Source organism: Pelodiscus sinensis, chromosome 1, assembly GCF_052426305.1.
Source record: "Pelodiscus sinensis isolate ZL-2025 chromosome 1, ASM5242630v1, whole genome shotgun sequence".
NCBI classification, from domain to species: domain Eukaryota; kingdom Metazoa; phylum Chordata; order Testudines; family Trionychidae; genus Pelodiscus; species Pelodiscus sinensis.
The window spans coordinates 76675825-76702882 of NC_143052.1; the positions used below are offsets into that span (position 1 = coordinate 76675825).

General features: G+C 43.9%; 1 protein-coding gene across 2 annotated transcripts in view; it reads left to right on the top strand.

Moving 5' to 3' along the window:
* LRRIQ1 (leucine rich repeats and IQ motif containing 1) overlaps positions 1–27058 on the top strand; it is a 169720-nt gene that overhangs the window by 82487 nt on the left and 60175 nt on the right. Inside the window, exons 20-24 of one of the 2 annotated variants that reach the window (XM_089780159.1) lie at positions 11488–11577; positions 12417–12538; positions 17017–17112; positions 17617–17702; positions 19033–19157. In XM_089780159.1, coding sequence (XP_089636285.1) covers positions 11488–11577; positions 12417–12538; positions 17017–17112; positions 17617–17702; positions 19033–19085 — 447 coding nt within the window. In that variant the 3' untranslated portion in view covers positions 19086–19157. Of the gene's footprint in view, positions 1–11487; positions 11578–12416; positions 12539–17016; positions 17113–17616; positions 17703–19032; positions 19158–27058 lie in introns of those variants that run through there. The other variant, XM_014568997.4, reaches the window with a different exon arrangement.

A 27058-nucleotide genomic window follows, 5' to 3' on the forward strand; every position in this document is an offset into this window, starting at 1 on the left:
GTTTGAAACTTTCACTTTGTGTGTTCTCACTAACTCAAAGATTAGAAGCCCCAGAACAAATTAACACATGGCTTCAGGGTTTGAAGACAGATGCATGTTTCAAAGAGCTAGCAAATAAGGTTTCGTCCTACAAAACAACTAGCATCACACCTAATACTTGCTACTTCTGACTCATAAGAGCCAGAACTCTACCACACAGCAAATATCTGGCTTTAATGCAAAACAATATACTATGTCTTAATTAGTAAGACAGGATTTTTTAAAAAATCATTAAGATCAGAGTTGTAAATATCCGCAATACTCCAAAATATTCTATTAAAAGAATCTTTGTCTTTCTTATCTTAATTCATTAACACCTACAAAAACTTTATTTGAAATGTAATCATGCAAATGTCCTTGCATATACCCTCCCCATGCATCCTGCTTTTCTCTTCCCACTCCCCACTAGATGCTCTACCCCTTGCCAGTCAGCTGATCTCCTTGCCTGGGTGGGTGCTCTGAATCTCTGAGCAGGGCTTAGAAAACAGCTGCACAGGTGCATAGCTTACAGAGAACACTGGAGAGGAGTAAAGAAAACTAACTGTGTTCCTCTCACTCCTGGCTAGAGAGAGGAGGCAGGAGATAGTATCCTGCTACAGTAGGAAATGAACATGGGGGCTGCTCTCCCACTCACCTCACTCCCCCACCCTCCCAAATGGCGCCCATGCCTAAAGGGCCAGACCAGGCACAGAACAAATGTATTAAAGGGAGGAATCTTTCTTCTCCTGGAGTCATGAACTGATTACTCCAGCCTAGGAAGTAAAACTATTCTATGACATGTTACAGTTCATAGAGTTGTGCAGTGAGGAGCTGTGCGTTGATAGATCCTTCCGCTTTTCCTGTTCCTCAGTGCAATTTTATCAGGAGTCCATCCACAACTGAAGTAAGCATGAGGCGCTGATTCTCTTCATTTAGCTCATCCTTCTGCAATGGAACTGCACTAGTTCTGTTTCCTGGGGAATCTCAGAACTCGTAGAGGAGGGGATTGGATTTGGACCTAACCCTAAATTCACATAGTATTGTGTCCAGTTTTAATTAATATTTCAGTGATGGTATATTTTGCCTTTAGAGGGTCATCCAGAATATAAAAATATCTAGAGCTCAGTTACTTAACATGATCACATAATATTTGGAACATTGACTGCAAGGGAAGAAGTCCTCTGAAACATGTATTTTCAAACTCCAGGATTGCTTTCTTCCTGTCTGGCACCTCCAATAATTGTATTTTGGCATACTGATATGGGTGTCCCTCTATTTCTTTGGCAAGTTCCTGTCCATATTAACTAATCTTTCAGGTATTCCTATAGAATGAAGGACAGGACATTCTGTAATTGGAATGACTGAAGTTTTTATGCATCTTTGTTGCCATGATTTTAGCTTCTATACAATTGAAATGCCAAGAGATTCTAAATGAAGCTTCTCCATCCAGTTGTCTGCCATGAATTACCCAGAGCTCCCATCTAGCCCTCATATTAATTTATCATAATCTGCTCCCTTATATAAATTTATCATGGCATGTATGATATCTTTATATATAAAGATGAGGTAATGTGGGGCCTACTTAATCTTTTCCAGCACATAGCCTAGGGGCTTTGTATAGTTGCTATTCAAAAGAGTCAAGAACTTTGTGTTACACTCTTACAAAAGTACTTGAAGATCTGTGTGCCAAGAATGTGTTAATTGTATCAACATCCACTTCTATGCTCTGTGAGACAAGGTCATCAATACAGCCAGTATTGTAATTGACTTTAATATCAATGCTTTTAGAGGGACAAAGGAGAAAATTGAAGCATCAGTTCACTTCCTTTCTGTCTTCACACAAAGATCGTTATGTATCTCATTGTTTCTAGCTTGGCTTATGAAATACATTTATGTTAGAACATGGGATATCTTCTAAAACCCAGGCTAAATGTGAAGAGAAATTTTATTCATAGTTAATTATTTTGTTTTAAAAGAACATCAATATTTAATATAGCAAAAATAGAAACGAAAGACCACCTGTGACGGGGTAGGGGCACCCCGCACTGAGATGACCCGCCCGACCACGTACGCGGCGGTTCTCGAGGGTCAGGCCGGGAGCCCCAAGCGGGGCACACCGCGAACAGCTGCCCGTGCGGCTCTTGCATGCCCCGCCAACCGCTGTGTCAGCTGTTCGGCGGCGGCAGCCTTCCGGCTAGAAATGCAGGAGGATTCCAGGGAGGCGGCCAGGTGGATGACGCCATCGCGCTACTCCGGCCGCCGACGGGAGACGTCACCACACCACGCTGGGTGGGGCCGCGGCAGCGGAGCAGATCCGGGAGATTTAAATGCCGCCGGCAGGGAAGGAGAGGGAAGCAGGCCGCGAATGGCCTCCCTCCCCGGGGCCGTTAGGTGGAGGGGCCTGAAGCCGAAGGGGTAAGCCTTGCTCAGCAGGGTGAACCGGAATGGGGAGAGGAAGCAGCCCAGGGCGGGCGAAGGGAGCCTGCGGGCTGACGAGTTGCGGCTACGGCCCCGTCAGCCGGACCGGACGAAGGTTCCGTCTGAGTCCTTAGGGCCCTGGGCTGGGGTCCGTGAGAGGGGGCGGGCCCAGACCCCCCTCTCCCCACCAGGAGGAAACCACGCAGCCGACGTTTCGGGGAGACCCGGCAAGTTAATGACCTGATTAGTTGGGACGCACATAGGTGACCGCGAGGAGGGGTTTGAACTAACGACCCCGTGGGTGTTGGGAAGGGGGAGTACCCCGTAACAAAGAGGGAGGGGTACCCCACTACACCACCTTTTTTCAAAATAAAATCTAAAAAATAACAAATTATTGCTTTCATTTTAAGATCTTGTCTTTGGAAGCTGACTGGAAGAATTCATGGATATATTGGCATCAGCTTCAACTTCAGCAGCATTCATTTTTTCTAATCTTAAGAAATATGATGAAAGAAGTATCTGATAACATTAGTAAATGAAACAGTTATCTCCTTTAAAAAAAAAACATTTTCTATGATCTTACTAAATAGCACGGCCTTTCTTTCTTAAGTGTACTTAGGACCTATCCTTCATGTTGCAAACTACCTGGAAGCATGAAGACAAAAATGTCTTAATTACAGCTGCAACAAGTAGCTTAACTCACCTACTTTCTTCTCACTGTTATTGTTCCTTCTCCTGGTAGCCTGAAGTGTATGCCTTATTCTCCAAACCTTTCCCTCCTTTATCAGTTCTTGAGCTTGTAAAGGAATAGGGAAGTAGGAAAGGAAGGAACAAAATACAAATGATCATAAGAACAAAATAGGCAGAATATGTGCCTCTCTTAGCCATCTGCATTCTTTAAATGTAAAGTGTCCATAAGTTTTTTATCAGGTTCCAATAACTTATTCCTGTGAGGCTTAAAAAGGAAAAAAACGGCACTCTGGAGACTACTTAAATACAGTGTTGTCTTTGTATACAAATGGAAAGATTTCCTTGACCTTGTATCAGTAAAGTTCTTCAGTTTTAGACATGATTGCACCTTGAGGTTCAGAGGCCAAAAATGATGTAGGTATGGTTTTCTGTTGGGTCCTTACATTAGTTGTTGGTTTTGTATCCTCCCATTCTTAAAATAATTTTGATACACAAACAGGGACAGTTATTGTTTGTTGTACAGAGATGACTGTCCCAACAGACACATTTTGGAAGGACCAGCATTGGGTTCTCAGAACCTCTCTAAACAGTGGCAGATTGAACATAGATCTCAAAAGAATTTTAGATCTAATTCCTAGACTGACAAGACACTTGGAGACCAACTGTTTTTAGAGCTACATAGGATTCATATGTAAAGAAGAATTAAAACCAGGAAGTACAAAATGTGAGGATTCAGGTCAAGTCAAGTGGGTAGTCACTTTCTGATCTTTCTGGCCCAAATCTTTTCCAGGAGTGGGATTTATGAAGATAGATCTGAATAATTAAGCATCTTGTGTCCAACTTAAACACCTTGTGTTGTGATTTTCAAAAGATATACCAAACCTAAAACTATGTTCTGAAACCCATATTTAGACATTGAAAGAGTAGCATGTCTTTCAAAAGTACAGAGCATGCAGCAGTTCCCCAATTTTGAAAGTTTTTGCCTTGGGCAATACCTCAACATGTATCTAGTTCCACTATTAACTTTTCTGTCAGGCTTCTCTCCTCCTCATAAAGCTGTAGTCCTGAGCAATTGTAGTATATTTCTGGTGGTGATATTCCATATTGGAAATCTGGAAGTCCGTATACTCTTGAGTTATATTTCATAGAGAAAGCTCCAATTAATATTTAGATACAGAAGCTTTGTGCTCGTGCCATGGTGTAGCAACACTGTTAATATTTCCTTAGCTTTATTTACAAAAGAAGGAAGCCTGGGATATTTGGTTGTGTGGACATATCATCTGGAATATGTCGGGATTGTGGTCTGTTTGAGATCTTGTAAAGTGTAGTGGAATCAAAGGTAGGAAAAAGAGGTAGGATTCTAGAAAGAGGGAAGATTCTATGGGGATCTGGGAGCCTTCCAGAAGGCAGAAGGTGCTGAGAGTTTTGGAATTCTTGAAGATGCTGAAAGGACAGGATTGGGAACTTCAAAAGGATTAGGTAAGCATCCAAGCATTTCTGATGCTTATGTGAACCAGGTCCAACCTATGAAGCTTATGATGTTCACCCATCTGTACTTTGTATTCTTTTATTCAAAACATAATGTAGGAATTGGCTCCTGACCCATAGTTTCCTTTGAGCATAGGGCACAAAGCATATTTTGCAGAAAAGTTGTGTATGCCATAATAGACTTCTGCAAATCTATCATAATTCTTGATCTCTATGGAATTAAGTATGAAGTGTTTGCATTTGTAAAAATGTCAAGGTTCTCTGAGGTTGTTTTATTTTACTCATTTATTTGTATTCCTCTTCACATAATGAACAGTCAGTGAATTCTAGGCAGTAGGAATAAGAGAGAAACCTGTCATTAGAATGATTATCTAAGTTACTCTAAGCATTTTTGGAAATTGACATTTGAAACAAGCATTCACAAATATGGTCCTGCCTTAAATTTTTCTCAGCAAAATGTTGTCATTTTCCATTGTATTCATTTACGAGAGAGAGAGAAGATTATGCCACTATAGCTGGACTTTTCTTCTAAATGAATGCTCTCTTAAAGGAATGTTGTGTAATAATTACTCTACTGTCTTAAATCTTTAAAATATCTTGCAATCCCATGAGAACAATTCATTGTTTCTTTGGACTCCAGGCAACACCTCTCTCTTTCTCTCTACTTTTTTTGGTTTGGACATACTGTTTGGTTTTAGCAGTTGGAATACTTCTCTGCGGCAGAGGGTGGGAGGGAGGGACAGCAGTACTACGGCAGACAGGGCTTTCCACACACAGCCTGGTCCAGCGCTGGGGCTTGAGGGTTGGGAGGGGATAAGGGCCTAGGGTAGAGGTACCCCTTAACTCGACCAGTGGCAGGCAAGTTGGTGAGCCCTGTCCCCTGCTGGCCATTCCCTTGGTGATGCAACTGCCCCCTCTCTTGGTGGTAGGACTGCCCCAATGGTCATGCGGCAGTATAGTTGTTCTCTGCGCTCACTGCTCCCAGTAGTGACTATGAGCAGGGGTCGACAAATTATGGAAAACCATACCCGCCAGACAAAAAAAGGACTCGCCACCCTCCCCTACAAAAAGTGTTTTTAATGGCATAAATTCCTAATAAGAATAAGAACAGTAATTACTAATAAGTTAATAAATATCACCCACATTATTAATAAATCTCTTATAAACCTCTACCTTTTCTCTTTGTTGTCATGTCTTCTCCCCTTGTTCCATCACATCCCCTGGTGCCTGTTCCCTGCCAACCCCTCACCCTCCTCTGATGTCCTGACTCCTGCCCTTCTCACTGCCCTCAGCCTTCCTGAGACCTGCCACCCTCCACCAGTCCTTCTCTCTCCCCTCTGCCCACTCCTTCAGTAGCCCCACTCTGATCATGTGAGCAACCTCTCCTCATCCCCTCTTCTAATACCTTCGTCTACACACCTGCCCTGCCTCTCTCCTCTGGTGCTGGTCCCTTCCCTGCAGGTGTCTGCCCTTCTGCTTCACCCCCAGAATCCCCTTACCCCTGCACTCTCCTGGTGCCTCCCCCTTCCCTCACTGCCCCTGCCCCCTTTGCTCTCTTTTTCCCTGATACCCACCCTCTGCCCCCGTTCCTCTCAAGCCCCTGTGCCCTCACACATGCCTTGCTCCATCCCTACCTTCCTCATGCCCACCCCTTCTTTCAAGCCTTGGTCCAGCACCTTTCCCTCCCCCCTCCAGCCTCCAGTGCCTTTACCCTCTCCTCTCCCCGCATCACCCTGTCCCCCCTCCCACTGACACTTCCCCTCCTGCCCTTTTACTCATTGTCTGCACTTGGCCCCCTGGGATTTGTCTCTCCTGCACCCCTGTCCCTTGGTGCCTTCCCCTTTCTTCTTCTTCTTCTTCTCCTCACCTCCTCCCCTCCCCCCCCCCAGCACAAGCCTTTTCCCCTCCCTCCCCTCCCCTTCTCACAGCCCAGCTCAGCCCAGCCCTGTCCCCCCCCCCCCTTTTTTGTTATCTTTTACACATTTGCATTTTGCAGTGGGTTTTTGTTTGTTTGTTTGTTTTCGTTTTTGTCCCGGCATTTTAGCCCTATAAATAGCAAATAGCATTTTCATTTGTTTTTTTCCATAGAGGCAAAGGCGCTTGAAGTGAACTCCCCCTTTCACTCGCTGCTGGGTCACAGCAGCCTTTTCCCTGCCCTGTCCAGCCCCTTCCTGTGGACAAGCACCCTTCACTCCGGACCCACCGGGGGAGCAGTGTGCAGGGACAGCACAGAGCCAGAGGGGTGCAGGGAACAGTGAGGAGATACGGGGAAGGCTCAGGAAATGGGAGGCACAGAGCCAGAGGGAGCAGGGTGTGGTGTAGGCACGGGGAATGGGACGCGGGGAATGGGAGGGGCAGAGGGATCGGGGTCTAGGGGCAGTGCAGGGAACGTGCAGCACAAAGCTTGGGGGGGGCAGGGATTGGGGGGAGCAGGGTGCAGGGTGCGGTGCAGGAATGGAGAATAGGACACAGGCAACAGGAGGGGCAGAGGGATCAAGGTCTGGGGCAGTGCGGGGAATGGGCAGCGCAGAGCTAGGGGGGGCAGAGATTGGGGGGAACAGGGTGCAATGGTGGCAAGGACCAGAGGGTCGCAGGAAAGAGAGAGAGCAGGGGGTCTAGGGTGCAGGGGAGCAGGGGTTACATGTAGAATGCACAGAGACAAAGGGGGACTGGAGCCGGCGGGACGGGGCCTGGCTGTGCCGTGCGCCACAGCCAGCTTCCAGGGACATGCAGCCAGAGCCGAGCTGCCGCGGCCCTTTAAAATCAGCAGAGTCAGGTCATGCCAGCATCCTGGCATCCCATCCCGCCTCCTCATGCCAGAGCGCACGCAGGCAGCTCTGTGACAAGAATTTTGCAGCAAATGAAAGGCAATACAGTACATTTTTTTCCTGGTATGTGCTTTTTAACTTCCATCATCCACAAAATTGGCCACCCCATGTGATTCCTTATTCCGGACCAAAAGAAGAGAGAAAGCAACCATATAATATGCTAAATAGCCAACATAAGGTTGAAAGATTTTTTTACTCTGGCATGTCATATAAAAACAAAGTGCATCAGCATCTTGGGGAGTGATAATTCTGAGAGCACTGTTGAATGTATTCCACTTGCATTATGGATTAAAGTGTTTTTATTTCAACACTGAGGGAGACTGTTCCTCATTTGTTTTAAAGACCCCTTCCCAGCAGCGCTGTGCTCCTTTGCCGGCCGGCGGATCGGATGGGGCCACGCCACCCGTAGTGCGGGCTTCAGCCAGCCCATCACAACGGCCTACTGGGCCAGTCCGCCCCTGCACTTGCCAGCTGGTAAAATCTACTCGCCACAGGCGAGTGGGTGAGTGTATTTGTCAAGCCCTGACTATGAGTATAGCATCCCTCTGCTCAGCTACCTCCTTTTCCATTCTGTGGAAAACAGTTGAGTTCCAAACACATCTCATTTTTCTGGCACAACCAAATTCTGACTTTGCTTTAGAATAAGAGGAAGCTGCATACCAAATTTGGTCCTAATTCTTACAGTTTAGGAAGACAAACTCTTACTGTTTGTTCAGTTCATGAACAAACAGACTCAGAGACCTACATACAAATCTCTAAAATATAAATATAAACAATAGGGCCTGATGCACCTAGTGACACTGTGTTTTTATGTTTGTGTAACTCCACTGACAACAAAGGTGTTTGCAAAGTGATGTAATGTTGAGAAGTATCAGGCCCAATATGTAAACTTTCTATAACACATAATTCGTACTGCCTCAGATTCATACTTTTTTTCTGAGCTTTCTGTTTAAGACTAGTACTTGCGTTAAAAACTTGTAATGGAAATTGTAGGATATCTTCCTGGGGAGACCCCTTTAGTAGATATAAATAGGTGTAGCTCCATTCCATTCATTTGAAGTTATACCAGACAAGAGTCTGGTCCTGGTCCTGAATATCTAAATATGTTTGGCTTCCTGATTCCAAATTAAGCTATATAAGAGAATTCCTCTTGCTTTCTTGCTCTGGAAAACTGGCCTGTAGAATAATCTGATTTATCAAAATTCTGGGGATAAAAGAGAACTTTAAATGCACTTAAAAATGTATATCTCTAATTTCAAAGGCAGTTTTCATACACAGTCACTCAGCAATATGTAAACAACTGGGGAAGAATTGTTCAGGGCTCTTGTGCCAGGAAACCTGTGAGTTACAATTGCATGGTTTCTTGAAACTTCTTTGCAAGTACAGGCAGTCTCCGACTTACGCGGATCTGACTTACGTCGGATCCGCACTTACGAACGGGGCTTTCTCGTCCCAGAGCTCGCAGGCAGCGGTCCCGCCACCTCGACCTCTGAGGCGAGAAAAGCTGCTCCCGGTGCCCCGGTCTACAAAGTTAATTCGAAATAACAGACGTTAGTTCGAATTAACTTTGATGGGCGCTACACACGCGAACCGCTAGTTCGAACTTAATGCGAACTATCGGAGCGCTTAATTCGAACTAGGTAAACTTCATTCCACGAGGACTAACGCCTAGTTTGAATTAACTAGTTCGAATTAAGGGCTGTGTAGCCACTTAATTCGAACTAGTGGGAGGCTAGCCCTTCCCAGCTTTCCCTGGTGGCCACTCTGGGCACCACCAGGGAAACTCTTCTGCCCCCCTCCCGGCCCCGGAGCCCTTAAAGGGGCATGGGCTGGCTACGCTGCCTGTGCCAGGTACAAGCCTGCCAGCACCCAGTCAGCAGACCCTGCACCTGGCATGGCTCGAGCCAGCCACCTGCTGCCACCCAGCCCTCTGCCTCTTCCCGGGACCAGGCTGGCGGCTCCCGGGAGCCTGCCCAGGTCCGCAAAAGGCGGGCGCCTGCCTGGTCTAGTGCAGACATCGTGGACCTCATCCACGACCTCCGCAGTAGGCACAGGAAAGTGGCCGTCTAGGGCAGGATAGCTGCCAGCCTGGCCACCCAGGAGCAGGTTGGCATGAAAATCAAGGTGGTCCACTGAGACCCCCAACCCTGAGCCCTGAGCTTAGAATGGCTGTACTGGGTCAGACCAAAGGTCCATCTAACCCAGTAGCCTGTCTGTCAACAGCGGCCAACACTAGGTACCCTGGAGGGGATGGACCGAAGACAATGACCAAGCCATTTGTCTCATGCCATCCATCTCCAGCCTTCCACAAACAGAGGCCAGGGACACCATTTCTACCCCCTGGCTAATACCACTCCATGGACCCAACCTCCATGACTTGATCTCACTTCTCTTTAAACTCTGTTCTAGTTCTAGCCTTCACAGCCTCCTGCAGCAAGGAGTTCCACAGGTTGACTATTTGCTTTGTGAAGAAGAACTTTCTGTTGTTAGTTTGAAGCCTGCTACCCATTCCTTTCATTTGGTGTCCTTTAGTCCTTCTATTATGGGAACTAATGAAGAACTTTTCTTTATGCACCCTCTCCACACCACTCATGCTTTTATAGACCTCTATCGTATCCCCCCTCAGTCTCCTCTTTTCCAAGCTGAAAAGTCCCAGTCTCTTTAGCCTCTCTTCATATGGGACCTGTTCCAAACCCCTGATCATTTTAGTTGCCCTCCCCTCTCCCACCCTCTCTCTTCCCCTCTCCCACCTCCTTTTCCCAGTCTCCCCGAGTTTTGTTCAATAAAGGGAGTTTCTATTTTTGAACACACGTGTCCTTTATTTTGTACATCAGGAAGTGGGGCTAGGGAGGGGTAAATGGAAGGAGGTGAGGGAGGAATGGGGTACGAGCCCCCGATGGGGAGGACTGGGCTGGCTCTGCGGGCTCCTCGGGATGGAAGCTCTCCTGAAGCCCCTTGATTGACCTCCCCTTCGGATGGCAGCTTGCGGCAAGTGCAGCCGGGCTGATGACCGAGTGCTGTGATGTGCCGAGTGTGGGCACTCAGGGCACTCCAAGCCAGGACTGCTTTGCAAGCGGGGAACCCCTGAGAACTGTCTGTCCGGGGTGGGGGTCAGGTCCCTTTAAGCACAGCCCTCGGCTAGCCTGAGACAGCAGCTCCATGCTCCAAGTCCTAATCTGATGCCCTGCCAGCACTGCTTCCGGCCATCCTTAACCTCAGTTCAGGGTCCACTCAGTGTGGACATGCTAGTTCGAATTAGCAAAGCGCTAATTCAAACTAGTTTTTAAGTCTAGATGAGCTAATTCGAATTAGCTTAGTTGAGCTTCCAGAGATCCCGTTGACTAATGCTAGAATTGGGGGTGCTGTGCACTTTGAAACATCAAAGACAAAATGAGGAGTACTTAATAAAAGCAAAATATGTAATGCTCTAAAGAGATTTCAGAATGAATAAAGGTAGGAAAAACTAGCTATGTAGTAAGCTGTGAAGTGGAAGAATTCACTGATTATTTCATAGGATTACATTAACAGCAGCTGAGAGAATTGTATGCAGTGGATCACTGAATGATATTCTGTATTTTAATGGGTACACCAAAATGTACCTATAGCATAAGAATTCTTTATTACTATAATATATATTTTAGGCCTGCCATGCAATTTAAAAATATTTGTGATTAATCATGTGACTAAACAAGTGATTAATTGGCCAGAAACCGGCCAATGGGATTGTGCTAAGGGTGGGTGCAATGCCTTAAGCCTTCCCACCCTTCAGAGATCACAGTTTTGAAAGAGAAACAGCTCCACAGCTGCTTTTCTGAGTGGCGTACAGGGCAATGGGGAAAGCAGGGGAACCTGCCTGGGTCTCCCCACTGCGTCCGTGGGCCGGATCTGGTGCCTTGGTGCATCAAATCCTGCCTGTGGACTGTATTTTGCCCAGGCCTGCCCTATATGTTGCAATAATACAAATAGTAAATAATATAAATTAATCCATTGCAGTACCCTCAAAATTGTGACTAAGTGCATTATTTAACTTGACTCATTTCTACAGGCTGCTTTAGAGAAAGAATGGCTAGCTTTGGATTCCACCCGCTTCCCTTCAAAAACACTGCTGCTCACAAACCAGCTGCATTGGCCAAAGGTAACATGTCATGGAAACTTCTTAGTCTTCAGTCTTTGTTCATTCCTTGAGGATATGCTACACGGGGTTGATTAATTCTTCAATTTATTGACTTGAAAAACACAATTACTTTTAGAAGCCTCTCACTTCCTCCTCATCCCCAGATGTAATTTTTCATGTAGCTTTTCTTTCATTTGCTTAAATTTTTCTTTATTTTGGATTTCTTTCAACACTTTACTTCACAGTAGCTCAAGAAAAAAAAAAGATGATGTGCTTCATCTGCACATTTGGCAATGGATTAAAAATTGCTCGTTGACATAGTACTTTAAAAATACTAAACTGCATTATATAGCAACAGCTGAGGACTTTCAGAACAGCTAAAGGTCATTGAACTGCAATGTCTGTTAGTTATTTGATAAACTTTGAAGTTTCAGTTTTTGTGGGGAGGGGTTGTTTTTGTTTTAGGTTTTTTCCATTTTTCTTCATGCTATCTGCAAAAATTCTTTAAAATATTTTTTCCTGGGCAATCATAAATATACTGTGAGTTAAACTTTTTTTTTGTTTTTTTTTGTATAATTAAACTTACTATCTTTTTGCAATATTCCATAAAACATTTAGTTAATTGAAGATATGGTTTATGATGGCCTGTCATGTTTTGATGATATCTCTGAAATAAAAACAAAGGGCATGACTCTGCAAACATACTTATGTATAACTGCATATGAATAGCCTCATTAAAATCAATCAAGCTATTTGTGTGCATAAAGTCAAGCCTATGAGTAAGCATTTGTAGGGTCAGGACCATATTATTCACTGACTCTTTTTTACTCTTTTTATTTTAATATTCTCTTATGTACAAGAATTCTAGGCCTTTAAGTTCAGATCATGGTTTGTTCAATTTACCATGGCCTCCACATGAAGCCTGGCAGTGTGATGAGAAACTTCATTTATTCTCACCAGAAAACACCCAGCTTAGTTCCAGGTAATTAAAAAATAATTTTTTATTACTACCTGTATCTTCTCCGGCAGGTACCAGAATGGACACTGGAAAAGTAATTAGTACTCCTCTTTGTAGTGCTTTTTACAGCTGTTTGATTGGAACTCAGATAATTACTAATTTTTAAGCAAATGCACCTGTTAAAACTGAACAAAACAAATATAATCTCTTAGGCCTGCAGTAATATAATGTTCATTTATTTAAAATATCAAAGATATAAGAATATAAGGCTTTAAATAACTAAATCATAAAATACTAACAAAATATCTTATAACATGTGTGCCTTAACATAGAGTTGCCAGCTTTCTAAAGGCATAAAATCAAACACCTGTGTCCCACTCTCTGCTCTGGGCTTTCCTGAGGCTCAGCCTCCTCATCCCATCCCCCTCCCTCACTTTCACCAGACTGGGCCATGGGGTTGGGATGCAGGAGGGGGCTCAGGGCTCATGCAGGAATTTGGGATGCAATGGGAGGGGGGAGAATGAGACCTCTGGATGAGTATGAGGGTTTTCATTGAATCATAGAAATGGAAGGGTACCTCAAGAGGTCATAGTCCCCTGCACTCATGGCAATTCTAAGTATTATCTAGACTATTCATAACAGGTGTTTGTCTAACCTTCTCTTAAAAATCTCTAATGTTATAGATTCCACAACCTCTCTAGGATAATTTATTCTAGTGCTTAACTGACTGACAGTTAGTCTTTCCTGATGTCCAATCTAAACCTCCCTTGATACAACTTAAGCCTGCTGGTTCTTAGCAGTTAAGAATAATTTTTTCTCTCCTACTTGTAATAATCCTTTATGTACATGAAAACAATGACCATGTCCTCTCTGCCTTCTCTTTTCCAGACTAAACAAACCCAATTTTTTCAGTCTTGCCTCATATGTCATGTTTTTCATACCTTTAATCATTTTGTTGCTCTTCTCTGAACTATTTCCAGTTTGTCCACATTTTATGTGGTGCCAGAAACTGGACACAATTCTCTAACAGAGGTCTAATCAGCACAGAGTGGAGTGGAAGAATAAGTTGTCTCTTTCTTATGACACTCCTGCTAATGTATCCCAGAATTATGTTCACTTTTTTTGCAACATTGTCACTCTGTTGACTCAAATTTAGCTTGTGGTCCGCTATGACCCCCTGATTTCTTTTTGCAGTACTCCTTCGTTGGCCACTGTTTCCTATTTTGGATGTGTGCAACTGATTGTTCCCTCCAGATGGAGTACTTTGCATTTGTCTTTACTGAATTAAATCCTATGTACTTCATACCATTTCTCCAGTTTGTCCAGATCATTTTGAATTTTAATTATTTTCTCCAAAACACTTGCAACCTTTCCCAGCTTAGTATCATCTTCAAACTTTATAAGTATACTCGGGACATGCAGAGGGGTGTGGGCCAGTGTTCCTTCTAAATTGCAAGGCAGCACAGCTTCACAGGTGATTAATCAGCCCGCCCCATCAGTCAGCTGAGCCTCTGACCGGGTGGGGCTGATTAATCACCTGTGAAGCTGTGCTTCCACACAGTTTAGAGGGAGTGTTGGTGTGGGTTCTGGGGTAGGGCCAAGAATTAGGAGTTTGTGGTTAGAAGTGCCTCCAGGCTGGGACAAGGATTCAGAGTGCAGAAGACAAAGGGGCAGGGTGGGAAAGGACTCAGGATTGGGAGAGAGGGTTGTTGGGGCGCAGAAGAGGATGCAGGATATAGGCAGTGCTTGCCTAAGGCAATGCCTGGGAAACAGCCAGCAGGTCCCTGTGGCTGCTAGGCAGAGAGTCAAGGAGGCTCTGTGCACTGTCCACACCCTCAGGAACCAGTCCTACCTCTCTCATTATTGGCAGTTCCCAGCCTGTGGAAGGCATGGAACTGGTTCTTGGGATGGGGCAGCACACGGAGCTTTCCTGGCCCCCGTTTGCAGAGACTTTCTGGCCATTTCCCAGAAGCCAACTGGAGTCAGGACAGGTAGGGAGCCTACTTTAGCCCCTCTGCACTGCTGACTGGATTTTTAACAGTCCAGTAGGCAGAGCTAACCAGAGCCATTAGGATCCCTTTTCAACTAGACATTCCAGTTGAAAACCGGACACCCTAATATTCAGGGCTCAACAAATGCACTCGCCCGCTCACCCGTGGCGAGTAGATTTTATCAGTTGGCGAGTGCAGGGGCGGGCGAGTGCAAGGGCGGACTAGTCCGGTGGGAGGTTGTGATGGGCTGGCCAAAGCCCGCACTATGGGCAGCACGGCCCCATCCGATCCGCCAGCCGGGCGGAGGAGCAGAGCGCCGCCAGGAAGGGGAAAGCGCAGTGATTCTCAGCACTAGGCTGCCTGTGTGCAGCTCCGGCATGAGGAGGTGGGACTCCAGCAGACGCCAGGACACTGGCGTGACATGGCCCCACTGATTTTAAAGGTCCATGGCAGCCCGGCTCTGGCTGCGTGGCCCCGGGAGCTGGCTGCAGCATAGCCAGGCCCCACCCCGCCGGCTCCAGTCCTGCCATGGCCTCAACACCCTCGCTGGTGAGAGACCGCTCCCGGCCGACCACCCGGCTCGCTGCACCCGCCATGCGCCGCTTTGTCTCCGCACCGCCTGTTTCCCACGCCGCCCCTATACCCCGGACCCCCTGCTCTCCCTCTTCCCTGTGACCCTCTTGTTCTGCACTGCCCTTGCACCCATCTCCCCTCCGATCCCTGCCTCCCAGCTCTGTGCTGCCCATTCCCTGCACTGCCCCTAGACCCCGATCCCTCTGCCCCTCCCGTTCCCCATGTCCCATTCCCCGTGCCTCCACCGTACCCTGCGTTCCTCTGGCTCAGTGCCTCCCGTTCCCTGCGCCACCCCTGTACCCCCCCAGACACTGTTCCCTGCACCCCTCTGGCTCTGTGCTGTCCCTGCACCCTGCTCTCCCGGTGGGTCGGGAGTGAAGGGTGCTTGTCCATAGGGAGGGGCTGGACAGGGCAGGGAAAAGGCTGCTGTGACCCAGCAGCGAGTGAAAGGGGGAGTTCACTTGAAGCGCCTTTGCCTTTATTGGAAAAAAACAAATGAAAATGCTATTTGCTATTTATAGGGCTAAAATGCTGGGACAAAAATGAAAACAAGCAAAAAAAAAACCCCATTGCAAAATGCAAATGTGTAAAAGAAAACAAAAAAAAGGGGGGGTGGCCAAAAATGTTTTGCTTGGGGCAGCAAAAAACCTAGAGCTGGCCCTGGGAGAGGGGAAGGGGCTGGGCTGGGCTGGACTAGACTGTGGGAAGGGGAGGGGGCTTGTGCTGAGGGGAGGGGAGGAGAGGAGGTCAGGAGGAGGAGAAGAAGAAGAAGAAGAAAGGGAATGGCACCAAGGGACAGGGGTGCAGGAGTGACAAATGCTAGGGGGCCAAGTGCAGAGAATGAGGTTAAAGGCAGGAGGGGAGGTGTCAGTGGGAGGGGGGGCAGGGTGATGCTGGGAGAGGAGAGAGTAAGGGCACTGGGGGCTAGAAGGGGGAGGGAGAGGTGCTGGGAGAAGGCTTGAAAAAGGGCTGGGCATGAGGAAGGTAGGGATGAAGCAAGGCATGTGTGAGGGCACAGGGGCTTGAGAGGAACGGGGGCAGAGGGTGGGTATCAGGGAAAAAGAGAGCAAAGGGGGCGGGGCAGTGAGGGAAGGGGGAGGCACCAGGAGAGTGCAGGGGTAAGGGGATTCTGGGGGTGAAGCAGAAGGGCAGACACCTGCAGGGAAGGGACCAGCACCAGAGGAGAGAGGCAGGGCAGGTGTGTAGACGAAGGTATTAGAAGAGGGGATGAGGAGGGGTAGCTCACATGATCAGAGTGGGGCTACTGAAGGAGTGGGCAGAGGGGAGAGAGAAGGGCTGGGGGAGGAGGCAGGTCTCAGGAAGGCTGAGGGCAGTGAGAAGGGCAGGAGTCAGGACATCAGAGGAGGGTGAGGGGTTGGCAGGGAACAGGCACCAGGGGATGTGATGGAACAAGGGGAGAAGACATGACAACAAAGAGAAAAGGTAGAGGTTTATAAGAGATTTATTAATAATGTGGGTGATATTTATTAATAACTTATTAGTAATTACTGTTCTTATTCTTATTAGGAATTTATGCTATTAAAAAACACTTTTTTTTGGGGTGGGGGAAGGGTGGCGAGTCCCTTTTTTGTCTGGCGAGTAGGGTTTTCCAGAATTTGTCGAGCCCTGCTAATATTGATACCTAACAACAGATAAGGTTTAAAAATATTTCTCACAGTACTACATTCCTTTTGCAGAAAAGGAATGAAATACACTTAATGTAACTGAAATGTAAACATTCAAAGTTGATAGCAAATTTTTATTAATCTCAAAGATAAAGCCTTTCTGGAGTATTAAATCAGTTTATTCATTTATTTATTTGTGTATTTTGGTTCTGAGTTTCAGAAGGCACAAATAGTTTGCATAGTTATAAAGGCCACAAAGCCATACTTTTACTACTGCCCCAGTTTTAATACTACTCTGCTATTATTTTCTTAGGCCAGAGAAGAGAGCTATATCACATCTCTCTGACTTGCAAACTAAAAAGAATTCATCTTTCAAATTGAAAAAAGAAGAGAAAATTTCCGAAGAATGGTATGTCCAGTCTATCCTACTTTCTTACTTGTAATGTGAGTACTATAGATGTAAATGTAGAGATTTTTAATAGGCACTCTGGTTAACTTGTTAATTATTTCTAAATGCCAAAATATTATTTTAATCTTGTAACCAACTACAGTTTCTTAACGGTTTAAGATGAGTAATGCAAGCATCTTTGTAGTGCAGCCTGCTGAGTATCATACATGAAATGTATTATACTCTTGCTGTATTCAAGGTATGATTGTAAAATCCTATTTAATTGGTTACCTGGTTAAAGGTTAAGTTTAATTGATTAAATGATTAAACGAGGAGAGTGGCGGATGAAGTGCCACAGATGGGAGCTGCTCCAGCTGCGCTGAAGCATGCCTGCCCATGACAGGCACAGGGCTGCTCCAGCCCTAACTAGTTAAGCATAACCGGTAAACCATTAACATAGAGAGGATTTTGGAGTTGATATGTGAAAATGTGTATATATTGACAGCAAAATATCACTTTCCTTAGGGGTTTTAAAGATATTGCCACTGCACAGCTAATGCTGAAGAGGGCTCATAAAATGAAATCCAAGAAACCTAGTAGTAAACATTTAGGTAAGTCAACATTCCCATCACAATATGTGTCATATAAGAATATGTATAAAATGTAGGAAACAGCAGGTCTTTACTTCATCTGAAAGCAGATTGTTTCTAGAAATGTTGCTTGTATTCTCTTAGCTCAGATGTTCATGTGCATGAAAGAGGAAAGTTCTTTAGAAATTAATATATTACTATAAAAATAAGTTAATTTTGTTTATAAGTTAAATATATTAGTATTTGAAAAGGTACACTGGTGAATATTGAGATGACTATTTGACAAATATATGAAATGGGAACTTTATTTCATTCTGTTCTATGTATTCCCTTTACTAGATATAAAGTTTGTATTTTTGTGTTACTTTTCCTTCAAGAGAATATCTCAAATTATAATACTTTTCTCAGCTAAGGTAGTTTTATTACTGTTTGATATGCTTAAATCTGTCCTGAAAGCATTTCTGTATTATATCATGCCTATCACCTCCTGCTCTTGATTATATCAAGTGCTGTTTATATATATTTGTGAAAGTTTCCCAGGTTTTGCTGTGTCTGGATTTGGTCATAATTTGGCATTCAAGGTAGGAATGTAAAATCCCATTTAATTGGTTAACTGGTTACAGGTTAAGTTTAACCGGTTAAATGATTAAATGGGGAGAGTGGTGGATGAAGCGACTCCCCCAACCCACCAGGGATGGGAGCTGCTCTGTCCGGGCTGAAACATGCCTGCCCATGATAGGCAGAGGGCTGCTCCAGTCCTAACTAGTTAAGCATAACTGGTAAACCAGTTAACCATTAACATCCCTAATTCAAGCTTCAGAGATGATTCTGTAAATCCTGGAAAGTGCTCAGATGCTCTGCTCTCTTTTCTGATTGATGCTAAAATTATTCCTTCCTTCTTATGTTAGTAAATTTTTTGAGTTTATAGCTGTTAATACAGGAAAAAAGAAAATATCTTAGTTGCGTATTGATGGATGCCTTTAAATTCATTAGTCATGGTAAGCTGTCTTGAGAAATCCTTCCTAATAACATTTAACTCTTTGGTGATATATTTGGATCTCTCAGCGCTGGCTATAATGCATTTTCCATTATTGCATATCATGGGGAATCTCTGTTTTGTGTCAAGTGGTGTTTTTTTAAGTTCAAGAACATTTTGCACTCAAGAGGGGAAAACACAACTTACAGATAAAAAGATAAGCTTAAGAAAAGTTTGCAATTCTCCCTTTCCTCAGCTAAGTCCTAGCACCTAAGACTACTTATGACAGATCTCTAGCTTTAAACAAAAGGTATCATCTAATTAATATTTTCCATATGGACAAAAGGCTAAAACATTATTTCATCCTTTATTTAGTCTTTAGAGTTGCCCACCCTGCACCACCCAGATATCCAGCAAGAAAACCATAACTATCTGGTGGTCAGCGGAGTGTCTGACATATGTATAATTTGGTTGCCTATGTATAATTTTAATGAATAAACCTATTTAGTTATATCATCTTTTCTCCATATGTTGTCTGGTTTATATTAGTAGTGATTAATTAATTCAGTCATAAATGGTTTGAGAGTATCAAATTCAGTTATCCTCTTTTTGTTGTTCTATTGGATTTTTTTTTTTTTTTTTTGTATTTTTATATTCATTTTGTTCAGATGATGGGAGAGGTTTTTGTTTTGTTTGTTTCTAGAATGTGTTGCACTGCAAAACTTTCATAGTACATGACCAGTGTTTAAAAAGTTAACAAAACTTTACAATTTGAGTTGTTAGATCTGTATTGACCTGATCTGTTTTATACATGCATAGCATCACTTTCTATGACTACCCAGTAAGGAATCCCCTTTCCACATATTCTATCCAGGCAAAGGAAAGCAGCAATTTTCAGTATCAGTACCCCCTCACACAAAATGTTCCGCATTCCACCGCATTTCAATATTGGGACTGTTAGGTCAAGTACTTCCCTTCTTCTGAACTGCTTTGGTACAACATGGTGAAAGAGGCAGACTTGAATATAGTCAGATTTAAGTTGAGCTTAATTTAAAACCAACATGTTCAGTTGTACCCTGATCTGAATTGGACACCAGTGAAGATACTGAAGCACAGCAGTCAATCCCTCTTGGACAGTAGCAGCATTAACTATGTAAACAAACAGCTACATTCAGAACTTTCTAGGCTGGATTTTGTAGTCTGCCAAATTTCCTTTGTGTTTCTTATGCAAAGTGGCCTTATACTGGTCAGAAAATCCCAATAGAAATTCACGCTGTGTAGAGAGGGAATCTCCACAAAGCATAGCTGTCTCCTCCATCCCTACCAGCATGCGAGATACTGATACTGAAAATCACTGCTATCCTTTGCCTGGATGGAATATGTGGGGAGAAGGGAGCACAAAGGAGCATATCAGGGATCAGCTGTGCTTACAGCGAAAATGAGAACGTTTACCAGAATCTTAAAAGCAGGAGTCCTGTTCTAACTTGTTCTGAGTCTAGGCAACCCTAAATGAGAGAGCTGCAACAAGCTATGTATGGCTGCTACTCTCTCCTTACCCAGGGATGAGTGCTTTTCAGACACAGCCCCATGTAGAGTACATTGCAGTAACTTCAGTCTTGAAGTAACAAAGATACTTGGCAATGTTAGCATCCTTTTTAAGAATGAGAGAGTTTACAGTCTTTTAGCCAGACATTTAAAACAAAACAAAACAAACGAAAAACTAACAAGCACTGCCTGTGGCCACTTACTTTAACCTCTACTGTAGCTGGATATCCCCAGGACATGTTCCTCTTATAACCTGTCTAAACAATAAGCAATTGTCAACGCCATCATTTCCACTTGTGTCCCTAGCAACCAGCATGACATCCTTTCCATCTTCTCTGGATTAATCCTTATTGTCATTCGTACCTCGATATTACTCTGGATACATTTTGATTTTTTTTTTCCTTTTCTTAATCTTTTCTTAATCTCCAGATTCAGTAGCTGGTTTATGGCCCTATTTCTTCTGAGCATAGCTTTGACTAACTGCACTCAAAAATTTATTACTGAGTTGGTATTACTTTTAGACATTCCCACCAAACTGAGGATGAAGTTTGAAATATGCATCTACAATATTAATTGTATGCTATAAAGAAGCAGGTTTCCAGAACATCTAATATATCCATCCATTGCTGTGTAAATTATTTACAAATAAAAATATGATAAAATTAAGTTGTCGGCTGACCCATACGATCAGCAACCACCAGGAGCTCTAAATACAAAGAAGTTACAGAATATTAGCAAATGTGAATCCTTTTGTGATAAATTTCAATGTCAGCCCACTAGCCAAACATCTTTCATGAGAAATCTTGTTATGCTATGGTGGGGATCTTGCTAAATTGAAGATATTGTATTTAAATAAGTCACTGCCACTGTAATTTATATTGGAAACTCTGGTCTGTGTGCCAGTGGGATGCCTATTTGCAAATGTCACCAACTTCCTCTGTTATAGGACTCATTAGCTGACATTGACAGACTCCCAAAATGTAAAGCCAGCATACAGCTTCTCTTCTTATTGGCTACACATTTACCACAGCGGACCTTGGATGGGACTAGCATTGTAATGAACATCCTAGGCTCCTGATGCTCTCTAATGAGAGGACTTGCTCCTTTCTTTTCTCCACTAGAAGTATATATCTGCTCCTTGTGGAGCTGTGATGAGTAGTGCAGTATGAGGGCTTCCCAGCCTGTAAGGCCAGGACTGGCTTGGGTACCGGACACCAGAGATATGTGTATGCTTCAGTATGAGCCCAAGTACAGACTCAGGCTTGAACTCAAACTCCTCACACAAATCCCTTAAAATCGGTTTCGACCAAGAATCCTAGGACATTGTGTTGGGTGGCTTGTGTAAGCCCATGGCAAGCTTTGATCCAGGGTTTTCGCCCTGTTGCTTTACTGCAGTGTTTCCCAAATGGTATTCTTTGGAACTCCGGGGTTCCACAAAGTGAAAATAAGGGTTCCATGAGAAAATTCCATTACAATAATATTTTATGCATATTAGTTTTTTAGCTTTATTTTTTGTACACACTAAATGTGATTGTTTTTAAATATGTGCAATTAAACTAAATGTTGATCTCATGACCTTGTTTAGCATGTCTTTATTATTATCCTTACTTATTTGTGGTCTACTTTTTCAGCTTCATATATGACTGTTATTAGGGGTTCTACAAAATTCTTTCGAGTTTAAAAGGATTCCATGGCCAAATAAAATTGGGAAACACTGCTTTACAGTGTGGACAACAGTCTCTCAACTCAGATCCATGGAATCCTCAAGTAGTATCCCCCAATGACTCATTTGAAAACAGGCAGCATCCCATTCACAGACAGCAGGAACTCAGTGAATCGGCATTAGCCCTTCCGTTGTCTTCTAACCACTGAGCTACAAACGTACCAGCAGAGAACCTTCTGTGTTTGTAAAGGACATTGACCAGAACAAGCCCTTTGCAAGCTTTACTGCTTCACAATCACAGGAACATAACCAGATTTTGGTGAAACTCTGATGCAAACCCAGCAAAAACTGTGGACTTAAAGCAAAAGTATCCGGAATGACCATGCATACCAACAGACAGTGAAAAAGCTGGGAGCTTTATACATTTAATAAACGGGTGACCAGTGCATTCAGTGGATTAAGTAGCTCAAAAGTGAGACCCAGAAGACCAGAGACCACAACTGCACCTGAGGTAACTCACCAACTTTGTGCAAATTTTATGAAGATTTTGGAAGCTAGGTAATGAGCCTAGCACCGAGGCCTATGTGGTGCATGATGACCTTGTCAGCCAGGATTGTATCCTGTTAGTCCCAGAATCCAGCATGAGAACTAATGGGTGTTGGCAGCAGGCACCGAGTGAAGACCATGAAGTCACTTTGTTGCTGAAATCAGTCCAAGATCATGCTTTGGAACACGATCATCAACAAATGTTGGGTCTATACTTATAGAAGTTCTTTAAAGCACTCCCAAAATAATAGTCTGCTATGAGACCTGTAGCAGACACACAAGGGACAGAAGTGGTCCTGAACTCAATAAGTGTCTGGTCCAATGTAATGTTTATTACTAGAATAATGAGGGGGGATTCTCACTTTGAGAACCAATGCAGAAGTTATGAGAAGTCCTGACTAAAGTGGGCGTATCCAGTGACATTGTGATTCTCTCTCCCCTCCATCTACCAGGTCACATGAAGCTCAAAATGACAGCGAGAAAGTGTGAACAATAACAAATACCTTTAAAGAGGATTTTTACTGGAAAGTCACAGATTTATTTGTTAGGACCGTTCCTATTTCATAAAAATAACATTACTTCCCCTTGCATTTGCATTTGCTGCACTATAACCACTCCACTGTTGATGGACTGCTGCCTGTAAGCAGTGAACTTTGTGATTGCGGGGAATGGGAGGCATTTTCTAAAGTAGTCCATTTCAGTTAAAGGTAATCCAAGCAGTCCATAGGTGACATAATCATTCATTCCAGGTACAACTGGGGTTTGAAGTTTTGTCCAGAAATGTACTGTGGTTGGGGAGATGGAAGGCTGTTTGCATGCAGCCATAACAAAGTAAGCCATGTGTAAGCTATCTCAGCATCCTGTTCAATCAGTCATAGATTCTGACCCAATTCTGGTTGCTTATAGCTGCAAACTTTTGCTGAAGCAGGAATTCCAGATAGTTAGCTAGTCACATTGTGTGGAAGCTCATATTTTCCAGAACCACCTCCTGGATGGTTCAATCTATGATATGTTTGAATACTTTGGATGCATACACTACAGATTTCCAACCCACAGCTTGAAATAACATCTCCTTTTGCCAATAGGGCATCCTGAGAACAGTTATGTCCTCCCAAAATAAGAAAGGCCTGAAATGATTTAAAAAATAAAAAGCTTTTTGTAGGAAGGCCACCAACCATTCCCCCTTTCCCTCCCCAATCTAAGTAATTATGCAAGTTTTGTAAAATAAAAAACAGATTCAAATTTTTAACTTACCATTGTGTCTGAACTACTTTAACTGTGGTTACCCTGTCTGTGTCCAGGGAGAATCTGTGGACTGAAGCATTCAGAATTTTGCAGTTTAGTTTTATGTTTAGTTTTAACATTTTATATCCTTGAAATTCTTCAAGAATTAATTCTGGGCTTCTGTACTGAGATACTTGAAACCCTCTATGTCCTGTCTTATTGCAGTCCCTTCTACTGCCTGCTGTACCACAGCTCAACATCAGTACCTTCATGGATCATTACAAAAGGAAGCATTTCTATGAAGTGATTGTAGAAGTTTTGGAAAGGGCCAAGTCCAGTACCAAAAACAGATGAACTTAAGAGTGGAGAAAAGGCATTCCAAAAGACAAGAAAAAAGGCTGAGGAGAAGATTTCAGTGCGTGGGAGGGAACAGTGGTGAAGGGAGAACAGAGCTCAGCAAAAAAAAAAATGATTTGAATTCTTCATCTCAGTCATGGCTGCAAGATTAGTGGCTCTGACTGCCTTTCCTACACTGTGGCTGGATCCTCCTGTGACATACCCTCAGTCCAAAAATTGCTGCAAAAACCCCTCTATGTCTAGATGGCCCATGCAGTCTGGCCCTATGAGTAGCTGAAAAGTGCAAATAAAACCCCATATATCCTTCCATCTTGATTCCTTTCTCCCTCTTTCTGTCCCTCCCCCCCCCCCCCATCCCTTTCCTGTGAATGTTTCCATCTACCTCCTGCAGCACAAACTGCATGGAGAATGAGGAAAGAAGTAAAACAAGGCTGGGGGAAGGCCTGATGACATACTGTAGTAGGGAGCTTCTATCATGTTTGCACTCATAATTTTTTCTGTTTTGGTCATGTTCTTTCATAACTGGTGTTTTAGTGTTGTATTGGCAGTTGATCTGCTTAGCTGCACTGCACTGTTTTAACATATTTATAAATAAAGCCACAAAAGTTTGCTATCATTGCATCTCATAACACAACCAAGATTAGAAATAATAAAGCTAAGCATGATGTCGGGAACAGTTAGGAATTAGATAACAAATAATACTCTTTTACAGTTAGATACAGCAATCCACATGTCAATAATTTCCTTACAATGAAGTCACAGTATGACTCACTTCCTACTATCTCATAAGACATTATGAAATTTATAACTACAATGCATGGCAATACAGTCATTTTCCCTCCCCGCTGCATGCACAAGCACATTTATAGAGGTATTATTCCATCTCTTCCATTGGGCCATACAAGTCCATGATGTGAGAGCACAAATCATCCATGACTTTTGTTTCACAAGTGCATCCAGCTCCAGCAGTGGTAGGTGCACTTTATGACTGAATGTATCAATTCAGCAACCCTGTGACTGAGTGCAAGGAGTGAATACTTTGATCATTTAGAGGCTAATTAATTCCCTGAGAAAAGCTCACTTGGCTCATCAACCCAAGGCTGTTAAGAGGCACAGGAAGGAAATGCAAAGGGGAAAAAGAAAGAAAGGGGAAAAGAGAACAGGGCTAACTGGGGTTGATTATAGGAAGGGCTCAACTAAGGAGACCTCTTCTCCTCGGAGGTCAGGACCAGACAGGGCTTATTGCTATAGATGGAAACACAGGGTAAAGAGGTGGAAGCATAGGGTATTGTGGTAATATTGAGAAGGGGATATGAAATAAAACTGCACTGAGAGCACACCTAGAGGACTGTGCAGTTTTTGCAGTTTAACATGAGCCAGTTATGGGACATCCCATCCATAGGACTGTTCAGGGCAACCACTCCAGGCCCCATGCTTTGGAGCAGACCCAGGACAGCTCAGGGGAATAGCAGGGCACTTGGGACCAGCATCAGGGGTCAGGCCTGCTCCCACACTTACTGGTGGCAGGAAGTGGAGTGACCCAGCTAAGTCGTGCTGCTCCCCCAGCTCCCAGACCCCAGCCAAGTTTCTCAGGGGTTTGAACGAAGAGGTGGAATCACCTCGCAAACTCACTGGCTGTGGTGAGAAGTTGGGTGTGCCTCCACATTCACCAATAGCAGCAAGAAGTGGAGCCATCCGGCCCCAGCTCATTCCAATCTGCCAACTCTAAGCTGCATTGCTCCACATGCCATCATCAGTGTGTGTGGGCGCAGTTCCATCTTTTCTCCAAGCCCCCTCCCCCAGTGCTTGTGGTTGAGAGCTGGCAGAGCCAAGTGGGCTGGGACCAGGTCACTCCACTTCCAGCCATCTCTAGTGAGTGTGAGGGGATGACCTCTGCTGCTGGCACCAGAATATTTGTCAGTCCTCTGGACCACTTTTTTCATGAGAATGGGACTGGAGAAAAGTAGAACCACCCCCACCCCCGCATTCATCAGCCACAGTGGGAAATGGGGAGACACCACTGGCAAGGGGAGGGAGCTTGACACAGCTGGCAAGGGGAAGGAGTGTGATGGGAGGTGGGTGAGAATGGGTGTGAAGAGGCTTTTGATGGAGGGAAGAGGATTGTCTCCGGTTCTGCTCCGTCCTAGGGATGTCCCTGGCCTTCCCCAAAAGCTTGGTTTATGGGGGAACCTTGTGTATGTGCATTATATTTCTGCGTTTCTTTGGTGAAACTTTGTGGAGCGGATAGCAATGCAGGAGTTCTATGGAAATGAGAGGTTTTTATCTATCTTAACCTTGAGCACAGGGTTAGAAAAAATTAGAGCCAAGAGCTGAAGGGCATGGGATCTTCTACAGAGTCATGCTGTATCTGGACCAAAAAACTGCACAAGGAAAGATGGGTTTGAAGGATGCTAGCAAGTGCCCTGAGACCTGTGTGGCTTGTATCATTAGGGAAAGCTAAAGGTAGCCTCTTCTTATAAAGTGGGCTGTATGCCGATAAGTACATATTGCACTGGACCAGTACCTCTGGCATACATTATGCTCCATTCTGTGAGGATTATGGATGTGTGTATAAACAGTTAAAGTCTTGGCCTGTATTTTAACCCTGTCATATCCATAATCAATTGTATACTGTGTCTTATATCTCCACTGTGTCCACTTGAAATACTTTTCTTGCTTATCTAATATAAAATGCATAGGCAACATAATAGAAATTTTTGCAGCCAAGCAGACGTAGTAAAATATCAACAGTATTCCCATTTATTAAGGGTACATATAATTCTGCAGAACTCTAATTAAAAAACCTGAAAGCAATAGACAGTAATACACCTCATTGTACCTGAGTATTAAACATCTATGATTCATAAGATCACAGAGCACTTAAAGATATCTTGGCACAAGAGAATAGAATTTCTGGCTTAATTCTAGGATTTCAGGGGCTATCAGCAAATCTGCAAAATCACTGAAATTCAAAAATTTTAATAAAGTTAATTTCTTTTTTTCTCTTAACCAAATATTTTAAGATGACTATAGGGTTGGATTAACTGTTTTCAGCTGCTATCTTCT